The sequence below is a fragment of the Astatotilapia calliptera genome, chromosome 6 (assembly GCF_964374335.1).
Source record: "Astatotilapia calliptera chromosome 6, fAstCal68.1, whole genome shotgun sequence".
Lineage (NCBI taxonomy): Eukaryota > Metazoa > Chordata > Actinopteri > Cichliformes > Cichlidae > Astatotilapia > Astatotilapia calliptera.
The window spans coordinates 41,200,540-41,211,416 of NC_137427.1; the positions used below are offsets into that span (position 1 = coordinate 41,200,540).

Here is a 10,877-nt window from a genome sequence, read left to right on the forward strand (position 1 = left end):
CTATAAAAGTTTTACTAGACTGCCTTGATGACATTAAACCATGGTTTGCATTAAACGTTTTGAATCTAAATGAGATTGTACTATTTGGACCGTCTGACCCTCGTTTATTTTTAAGGGTGACCGTGGCCCTCTGGAAAAGTCCAGAATTCCCTTTGCAAAAAATCTGGGATTGTTCTTTGATGGCAGTTTTTCATTTGAGAAACAAATAAATTCTACTGTAAAAGCAAGCTTCTTCCAGCTCAGGGCCCTTGCAAAAACTAAGAATATTTTGCCATTTGCTGAGTTTGAGAAAGTGATCCATGCATTTATTTCATCCAGGCTTGACTACTGTAATAGTCTTTATTTTGGCATCAGCTAGGCTCTGCTCTCTCGTCTTCAGCTTGTTCAGATGCTGCAGCCCGACTCTTGACAGGGACACATAAACATGGCCATATTTCCCCAGTCTTGGCTCATTTAAACTGGCTTCCAGTACATTATATAATTGATTTTAAGATGTTATGGTCTCTAAATGGATTAGCTCCGTCATACCTCTCTGATCTTTTAACTAAAAATGTAGTCACCTGAAATGGTTGCCATGGTGCCTTGTTCACAAGGTCAGTTTTGGAAGAGATAGACAGCAGAATGAAGGCAAAAGGAAATGTCATCATGAAAATAAAGACAAACCATTTGGTAGGACAAATGACTAATGGAAAAAAAATATCTGGGAAAAGACTTACTCATTTATTTTTCAACAGCACAATGACCCCAAACACACTTTCAGGCTGGAAGTGTGTTTAAGGACTATTTGACCAAGAAGGAGAGTGATGGAGTGCTGCGTCAGATGCCCTGGCCTCCACAGTCACTTGACCTAAACCCAGTTGAGATAGTTTGACTGTGTCAATACCGAAGGACAAATGACTAATGGAAAAAAAATCTGGAGAAATACTTACTGGTGGAGGCTCGTATGCAAGCCATTCCTGAAAAAATACATACAGTCATAAGTTCTTCCAACAAACATTGCTGCCCAGTACAATGAAAAACAGGAAGTTTATAACTCAGATGATTCTATTACTTAGAAACTGACTGTCTCATCCCACAACAATGAAAACAAAGATGGCTGAACATCTATGCGAGGAGTGCCAACATTGAAGTTATATTTTCTAACTTTATCTCCTACTTTGCGCAGTATGTAGGGTCTGTTGGATCTTTACCTTACAATAAAAAGCTCTTGCTATTGTGATTTTTCTCCTGCTATTGTGTAAACTGAACTGCTTGCCAAGCTGGATCAACTCTAACCAGTCGCACAGCATAATTGAGCAGGAATCCTGGTAAACCTACTTTGTCATGATTTCAAGAAACCTATTTTGTTTTGGAACAAGTGGAATGTTATCTTGAAAACAGAGTCGACAGAATACTTCTCTACAGCCAAAAAACAAAAACAGAAAGAAAGAAAGTCGAGGTGTCAGTGAGTACAATTTCCTTCACCATCAAAAAGCACTCAGAACCTGGGGCAAACTCTGACAGGAAGAGGTCTGGCAGACCCAAAGCCACAACTGAATCAGAGGTTTCTGAGAAATAACAGCTTCCATGGCTCACAGGAAAACTCAAGCTCAACCACAGCTTAATAGTGGTTGTAGTAAACAAGTCTCAGTTTCGAGGATGCTTCCACAGTGTGTGGCATCAACTTTCAACCGTGGAGGTCGAAGTGGGCGCCGGTTTAGCTCAGTGTGTTGAGCGGGAGACCACATGCCATGCATCTGACAGCAGCTGGCCCGGTTTTGAATCTGACCCGTGGACCTTTGCTGCATGTCTTCTCTCTTTCCTTGCTTCCCTATTCTTTCTTCACTGTGTCTATCAAATAAAGCTGAAAAAGGCCAAAAAGAAAAAAGAAAGAAGAAAAAAAAACAGGAGGAGGAAGTGTGATGGTCTGTAGCTGTTTTGCTGGATCCAGGGTTAGTGACTTATACAGAGTGAGAGGCCCCATGAACCAAAACCACTACCACAGCATTCTGCTGAGCCATGCAATACCCTTTGGTATGGGCCTGCCTAGTTGGTCAGGGGTTCATCCTACAGCTAGATAATGACCCAAAATACAAGTCCAAGCTATTCCAGAACTACACCAGGAAAAAAGAACAAGATGGTAAGCTTGAAACCATGAAGTGGCCAGCACAGTCTCCAGAGCTAAACCCCATCAAGCTAGTTTAGGGTGAACTGGACCGAAGAGTGAAAGCAAAGCAACCTACAGGTGCTGCATGTTTATGGAAACTTCTGCAACAGATATGGGAAGAACTCTCTCAAGAATATTTAATTTCTATTGTTGAAAGAATGCAACAGGTGTGTTCAGCTGTTATTTTTGCCAAAGGTGGCTACTTTGATGAGTCAAAAGTTTAGAATACATTTGCTATATAAATTGATTCCATGATTTCTTTCTCTTTTTTGTAACTCCAATTCTTTATTTGTACTATGCTTTCATTTCAGAGTGCTATGAGACATTAAACTGCATAATTTTCAATTAGCTGAAAAAAAATGGGGTATTCTAAAACGTTTTAGTGTATCTATATATATAAAATTAAAAAAGACAGAAGTATTGTCTTTTTAAATTATTTTCTTGTTTGTTTTGTCTGGAGATGTTGATCGATTATCAGTTATTGTCTAACGTTTTTCTTTGTTTTGAAGTTGGATGGTGAAAAAAAAGCTTTTTGTCACTTTAACCACGTCCAACCAATGACTGTAGAAAACAGTCTACAGTCATTGCGTCCAACCAATAGATGGTGCCACTTTACTTGAGTGATGTCATCAAGACGCGCCACAAGCACGCCACACGGAAAAGCGTCCTCGACCTTTGATGCAGCCTGTCATCCCCCTTATCATGTTGTTTTCAAATTATTTAAGAGCAGTTTAACAGTGTAAGCTTGTAGAACAAACAAAAAATAGCCGAAATGCTTCGATTTTCTTTCATATTTCGTGGCAGAGGAGTCGCTAAAAGGGTGAGTGACGAAAAACATACCTCAACCGCGCTCTGTATCCTCAAATCACCCAAAGGCAGATAACAGCGTTCTGTCCAAATGGTTGCAATAATAATCTGGAGCCATTTTTGCTGTTATTTAATTTCTTTAGATATAGAAAAAAACGTCCATAGTGCAGCATTATATCTGAGTATGTGTGTATAAGATTAATATAACACCCGTTTGTCTTTGTTTTTAGTGTTTTTTGTTCATCCTCAAGTTTTTCTCTCCCTCTCACTCCTCAGTTCGCTTCCTCGTTCTCTAATGAGAGCGCTCTGCCTCCAAACTTACTGCTGCCCACCAACCTCGTGGATCCTGACAGATTAAGTATGAAGCTTGTGTACTTGATAGATAAATGTAATGTTTGAAAATGGATTTTAAATCAGATTTATTCAGTGTTATTGTTTGTCCTCCAAAAACCAAATATTGTGATTTCCCTGATAACACTGATATCATTGTGGGTGGGATACATGAAAATCTTCCTCACTGACTGCTGCTTTATACCCTCCTGCAGAGCGTCCACCACCTCCTGCAGACTCCTCTCTGCCTCCTCTGAGGAAGTGTGATGCTGCAGTTCCTGCTCACTTGACCCCTGTGCAGACCTGGGTGGAGTCTCTGGAGAGACAGGACAGCGAACCTTTGGGTGTGGCTCAACTTCACCCTGATGTGTTTGCAGTTCCTCCGAGGTAACCAAGCTACTATTGACACTTTCCATTCAGTTCTACACATTTCACAGCACCTACTGAAATGTGCAAGTTAATCTTTGTTGTCATTCCTCAGGCTTGATATTCTACACAGTGTTGAAACATGGCAGAGAAATTACAAAAGGATTGTAAGTTACTATTTAAAAATGTCAATTGCATTTGAGTTTTTTGTAATATATATCACATAATCAAGCACTTTAAGCTTAGGAACATTTTATTCATCATGTGTTGCTACATTGAGCTAAGATTATGCTATTACATTTAAATTTAATTTGATACTTTTACAGTTCACATCCGTGGAGAGTAAACAACAGTAAAATTAGAACTTCTTCTGATTGGTTGTTGCTTGCAAAGATGTGTTTTGAACAGCAGGCAGGAGAAACTTCAGCTCAGAGCTCTGTGTCTGAAATGACCACATTAGGAATACGTAACAGTGCATATATGACAGAGGAAGACGATCAAATGCAGAAAAGTTTGAGCTTTATTGCGGCTGATAAAGAAAATGAAAAGTAGACTAATGGCTGTCTTCACATCTCAGAGTCACGCCCACACTAAAGTCAGGTCAGAGGTCAGCGGTGGAGGCAGGAAACCCTGGAAACAGAAAGGAAGTGGACGAGCTCGGCATGGAAGCATCCGATCACCCATATGGAGAGGAGGTGTCTCTTTTTGATCTTATTGTAAAACTTCTGTTTTCATTTTTTCCATGTCTGCTGTTTTCCCTCCTTTTTTCCAAATATAACTGAAAATGAAGATCTTTGTTTCATAGTCCAGCGTGTGCTCGTCTCTGTGTCATGACTCCCAGAAACATGATCACCCTTCAGTGGGGTTGATCTGGAAGGATTCCCATGCTGGAGGCCAGTATGGTCTGACTGGTTCTGTGTTTCATTCAGGTGGAGTGTCTCATGGACCCAGAGGTCCCACCAGTTACTACTACATGTTACCCATGAAAGTTCGAGTGCAAGGACTCAAAGTTGGGCTGAGCTCCAAGATGGCTCAGGTAAGAGAAACCCCTTTGTTTCACCTGAAGAGCAAATGCAGCTGCTAGTGATGTTAGAGGCTCATAACATCTGTAATAAGAGTTGTAAAAACATGCAGTGACATATGACGGTGTCCACAAGCAGCTGTTTTTGTCACCCACTTATCACAAGTGCTGTTGTTATGATGTCACAGAGGCGATAACCCGTACAGATATCTCACACGTGTGAATACAGAAGCCCCACCCACCTATTGTTCAGACCCTTTGTTTGCAGTGGTTAGCCACTTAGAAGAAAGTTGGCTTAAAGAGAGGAGGAGATAAATCCACTTGTTTTAAATGGAGAATTTCTTCACCCTTTATGTTCTCATATCATTTCGTGAGAGTATTTGGTTTGTAGCAGATTGGTGACACTGATGAACTTGTAAGTGTTCAAAAGAAAGAAAGAAAGTCCTTTCTTTATCTGTGACACTATAATTAGAGCACATAACAAATGTGAGAATAGGATACATGATGACTTTAACTACATTATTACGTATCCGTAATATTTCTTGACAGCTGAATACTTTCCCCCCCTTTGAACTGCTTGCTGACACAGGATGATCTTCACATTGTGGACTCCCTGAACATCCCCACACCAGACTCTCAGTACCTGCTTGACCTCATCAGACACAGACACTGGGGAGAGTCTGTGTTAATAGTGGATGTGTGAGTATCTTTAGCAGCACTTCTGTACAAATGATCAACTTTCAAATCTGTTTGAATATCCACCACTGGACGCCCACTGTTGCTCAGTGCTCACGTTTTTGTTGTTGCTTTCAGAGGTGAAGACTTTTCTGAAAACATCCTTCAGGCCACGGCAAACTTGAAGACAGTGAACGTCATTCCAGCAATCGGTGAGTTCACACTGAGTGTGACTCAGTTTTAACAGATTAATTGATGGTAAAATGTATTATTTCTGTTCACGCTTTCAAACAATATTTCATGCATTGAAGTCTTTGCAGCACTGTGTCTTTGGACCTCTAACATGCCAGTTTAATTAAACAGTTGTTAAAAAGCTCAGGGTTTTAAATGTTATATGTAACAAATCTGTTATATAAAACTCACACAGTTTGTCATATTTTCTCTCTCAGGTCTGAATGTCCACAGCATGCTGAAACATGAAGCCATCGTCCTCACTTTGGAAACGGTTAAGTTTCTGGAGGATAAGCTGCTCTGGCACGATGAGCGTTACACGCCTCTCTACCCGTTTAAACTACCCTACTCTGACTTTCCTTAAAACAGATTACCTGTAATGTATTAACATAAGTCATATTATCTTTGTTTTTATTGTTTGTAACAAGAGAGTCATAACTCGAATAATAAAAAATACAAAAGTTGAATAAAAGTATGTAAAAACAACATGCAGAGTGTAATCATTAGCTGAATTTGTATAGAAGGAGACCACTGGCCAAATCATTCCTGATCTTCCAGCAAAGCGCTGACCGTTTCTTCTCTGTTGGCATGATGTGGGCGTTAGGCACGTAAACTCTCTGAGGTTTAGGCTGCAAAGACGAGGGGTAAACTGTTTAACCTCTAAAGCTGATCAGGTTTGGAATGTTTTGAGACATGAACTGTGTGGTGGTTCTCAAACTTTTCACTATGAGTACCACCTCATAAAATATGTGGCTCTTTAAGTACCACCCTTATGACCAACATTAAAGTACAGTAGTATAGGCCAGCGTTCCCCAATCTTTTTTGTGCCACGGACCAGTTTAATGTCAGACAATATTTTCACAGGCCGGCCTTTAAGGCGTCGCGGTTAATACAACAAAATAAAATGATATGACCAAGACAAAAACTGTGGTTATTTTGTAAATATAATAATAAATGCAAATTTGCTGTGTAATTGTGTAACTTTATTAGCAACATCCTCCTGAAATGCACCAACAACATTGAGAGTAACATCCTCCTCTCTGCCCCTTAATGCTCACTGGTCGCTGTGGTAATGCGTAAATAGTTCTTTCAAAATAAGACACACAACTACAACACCGGTAAAGACCCAGGGAAACAGAGTTAATGATAAAAACCCTGAAAACCATACATTTCACTCCCGAGCCTCAACTCTCGGGCCCAGTACCAAACGACTCACGGACCAGTACCGGTCCGTGGCCCAGGCGTTGGGGGCCGCTGGTATATGCCTATTTAACACCATATACAGTTGACACAAGACAATTTTATTTCTTATATGAATGTTATTTTTGTGATGTGATAATAACAGCTGTACTGCATTAAACCACATTCCCCTATAAACAGCTGCCCATTGTGTTCTTGGAAAATATTTGCAGAATGTGTAAACATCCAAAGGTAAGATCCAACCACAGAGGGTTAAGACTTTAAAGGACGGACATAAAACAATTAACTCTTGTTTCAGACAAAATCTGAAATAAAGAGCTGCAGGTCATTGCACTGGGGGCATTGCATATTTTTATTTCTTACAAATTAATTCACACTACCAGTCAAAAGTTTGGACACACCGTCTTTGTTTTTTGTTTTTTATTTATGATATGGTATACCATTATATACACAGTGTTTTATTTTGATCTTTGTTTCCACAGGAACAGGAACATTAAAAGCAGCTGGAGTAACTGCTGCTGTTCTCCTGCCAGTCATATTCTTCTGTCTTCCTGTGGATTCAGTGAGCAGATCTGTTACATTATTGTTTGTGAGATAAACTTTGATTTTAACAGTTTATGAATGTCATTATTTTGTTCTACATGAATTGTCCCAACCAGAAAAAAAGAGGATGTCCAAGGAATCTGCTGAATCTGAAGACAGAGCCAACAACAGAGAACAGGTGAAAACAGTCACATCAGTGTTGCACAAATAACCAACATTTTGGTTTTACACTTCCTGTTGGACTCACAAATACTTCTTTGCTGTTGTTCTTTAACTGAAATACATTTGATCACATTTGTAGCTGAGATTTTCTTTTTTCCTATACAGTGTTTACCTGATCAGAGACAGCCAGAGGAGCAGGATGATCTTCAGTATACCAGCATCCACTTCTCCAATAACCAGGCAGATCCTCTCTACTCCAACATCAGAGCAGCTCAGCCTCACAGACACATGCAGGAACAGGAAGTTACTGAGTACACTGCTGTCAGATTTAACAGAGGCAGTGCAGCCAAGAGGTGAGACAGACTGTCCTCTCATGTCTAAGAAACAAACACTGCTTTTACTGTTCTTTTTCACCATTAATGGAAATGATTTCAGTTGATGCTATATCCTCCAAATCATGAAATGTTCTTCTCTGTTTTCAGACACAGAAGTCAGGAAAAAGGAGAGTCAGGCCTGGCGCCTGTGGCCCGGCTGGGCCCCTTCCGGGGGGTGGGGGGCCCTCTGGCCTCTGGGCGTGGGGCTTGGTCCTCTCTGGCACAGCTGGCTGCCGGCAGAGCCCACAGGCACATCACTGCAACCCCCTCTGGCTTCTGCTCCGTGGCTGCTGGGTGACCCCTCATCTGGGGCTCTCCTCAGCTCTTCTCAGGAGGGTGGCACGGTTGCCCCTTTGGTCGTCCTCCCTGGGTTCTCGTACTCTGGGCCCTCTGGATGTCTGGGGCCTAGTTCTCCTTCCATACCTGCTTCATGCACTGGGGGACGGGGCTATTGCTCCCCACACTCCCTAGCAGATCGTTACATGGAGAAACTTTTTGAATACAAGCGCGCTGATCCACACAGGTGTACAAACGGGTGTTCACAGACACAAGCTACACCTTTCTTGACTGCTACCTTTAGTATCTACTGTTATCTACTGTTAGCTAGTTTATTGTGTGATGGTGTTGTATTTCTTATGTTGCTCTTTTTTGTTTGTTTTCTGTTTTTTTCTTCTGTCGACAGGTGATTCAGGTGTTTTTCTTTCTTCCCCCGTTTCTCACTATCTCTTCTCTCCTCTGTTTTTCTTTCTCTCCTTCTCTTTCTTTCATTCTCCCTGTCCTATCCCCCAGTCATGTCTGTCCCATCTGTAACAACTGAAAATAAAATAAATACATAATTATAATAAAGGTCAATCAAATGGACCAATATAGCAAGGCCATGATGGTAAAGTAAATCCTCTAGGCATCTTTCTTGGCCTTCAGACAACAATTCTGATGGCTAAAGATCCAAACAGGATCCCCCTTAATTTTTTAAGGGACAAGCAGCTATCCAGACCTACCAGGATGTAGGAATCCAATAAAGTCTTTTCACAACAGACATGTCAAAGTGGATCAGCTTCCTCACTTTGTTCAATGATTTCACTCATCTAAATCAGACCATGGAGCACACTTTGCTAAATGTACCAATTTCCATGAACTGCAGTAGCTGCTTCAAATGAACAGCCAGATTCCTCGACCGTTCTCTAGTTACAGCTGTCGTGGTCCAAAGAAGACAACATTTAAAAGTGCATCAGCTTCCTCACTTTGTTCAGTGATTTCACTGAACATGAACTTTCTAACATTTTGGTTTTAACCAAATAAACAGTCAGATCAGTGCTCCGTGGGTACTCTGTGACCCCTTAGTGATCATGATGGGGTATTTCGCCACCCCACACCACATTCGTAAGTTACGATGGCAAATACTGGGGTCTCGAGGGACCCCGAACTCCCGGAGCAAACATCTCTCAACTTCACACAATCATCATCATCATCATCATCGTCTCCTTCCTCCTTCTCCTTGGTCCTTCTACCCTGCGCTTGCAAACGCTCAGCTTTACAGAGGGTAGTCTTCACATAAACCGGCCCTCTCCTCAGTTCTCCTGGGCCTCGCTGTTGGACGCTTGGCTTTACAGAGGACAGAGTTCGCGTAAACCGCCCTCCTTGAGGGCCTCAGACTCTCCCTGCCGCCTTCCTACCTCCTTCTGCTCCATTCTCCTGCTCCTCGCAGGCAAGCGCTTAGCAGGGTGGGCCCCAAGTTACACGTAAACCGGCCTTCGCGAGGAATGGGGGTGCTCTCTACTCCGTGGGTACACTGTGACCCCTTAGTAATGGCGATGGGGTATTTCGCAACCCCAATGCACATTCGTAAGTTAGGATGAAAAACACTGGGGTCTGGAGGGACCCCGAAACGTCGGAGGAAACAACTCTCAACTTCACATCATCATCATCATCATCGTCGTCTCCTTCTTGGCAGTGTTCGCGTAAACCGGCCTAAGTAAGGACCTCGGACACTCCCTGCCTCCTAGTCCTCCTTCTCCTCGGTTCTCCTGTGCCTCGCTGTCGGACGCTTAGCTTTGGAGAGAGCAGTGTTGGCGTTGGCCTCTATGAGGACCTCGGACGCCCCCTGTATCCTAGTATTAGATTATTCTGTTACTATATGTTACCTTATATATGTAATCAAAGTAGTTGAATTAGAATACTGCTGTAGATCATATTATACCCTTTAATATAGAGCGTGTGATCTGTATGTAGTTTAGTTCTCATTATACTTTTGAGTTAACAGAACATATTCACATATTAGTTCATTAGATAAGTGTGCATCACTCTGTATCCTTGATCTGCTGGGAATGTGTTACACTGTTTTCTTGACATGCTCTATTGTTGAATCATAAAAAGAAGGTTGTAAGCAGGAGACTTGGTGTCTAAGACAGGGGAGATAGACCACATTCCATACCCCCACCTTTCAGAAGAGCAGAAAGACAGGGAGCCGAGGTCATAACTTAGGCGCTGTAAGAGAGAAAGAATGTAATGTTTAGGCTTTTACGACTAGGTGGGGGCCACCAGAGACTATAAGAAGCTGAGTAACCCGTCACCATTTTGAGACTGCTGTGACCCTCTTCATGCATGTCTCCCCATCATGATGGTTCTAAATGCTCTTTGTGTTGAATTGTATGGAAATAAATGATTGTTGATTGAGCATTTATACACCGAGTATTGTCCTTCCTTCAGCCCAAAGATTCAAAGAATTGGGAGATTTCAACACTAGTCCTCCTGCCTTCTGTTCCTCGGTTCTCCTGCTCCTCGCAGGTGAGTGCTTAGCCTTATGGGCCTCGGGTTACGTGTAAACCAGCCTTTGCGAGGACCGGGGATGCTCTCTACTCCACGATTACTATGGGGTCAAAGTGTACCCACAATGGGGTATTTCGCAACCCCAATGCACATTCGTAAGTTACGATGGCAAACACTGGGGTCTGGAGGGACCCCGAACCGCCGGAGCAAACAACTCTCAACTTCACATCATCATAATCATCATCATCATCATCAA

General features: G+C 42.0%; 2 protein-coding genes across 2 annotated transcripts; both read left to right on the plus strand.

The window, feature by feature from the left end:
- The first annotated feature begins 2,760 nt into the window (after positions 1-2,760).
- Positions 2,761-6,062, plus strand: mrpl4 (mitochondrial ribosomal protein L4). The gene is made up of 9 exons (XM_026172102.2): positions 2,761-2,966; positions 3,230-3,311; positions 3,499-3,670; positions 3,765-3,816; positions 4,227-4,344; positions 4,579-4,685; positions 5,260-5,369; positions 5,484-5,557; positions 5,795-6,062. The coding sequence occupies exons 1-9, from the start codon at positions 2,919-2,921 to the stop codon at positions 5,938-5,940; spliced, it is 909 nt and encodes a 302-aa protein (XP_026027887.1). The 5' UTR covers positions 2,761-2,918; the 3' UTR covers positions 5,941-6,062.
- Positions 6,063-6,542: 480 nt separating this feature from the next.
- Positions 6,543-10,535, plus strand: LOC145429610 (uncharacterized). Its single transcript, XM_080303269.1, has 3 exons — positions 6,543-7,497; positions 7,647-7,834; positions 7,964-10,535. Exons 1-3 carry the CDS (start codon positions 7,447-7,449, stop codon positions 8,151-8,153), a joined length of 429 nt encoding a protein of 142 aa, XP_080159395.1. The 5' UTR covers positions 6,543-7,446; the 3' UTR covers positions 8,154-10,535.
- Positions 10,536-10,877: the final 342 nt, after the last annotated feature.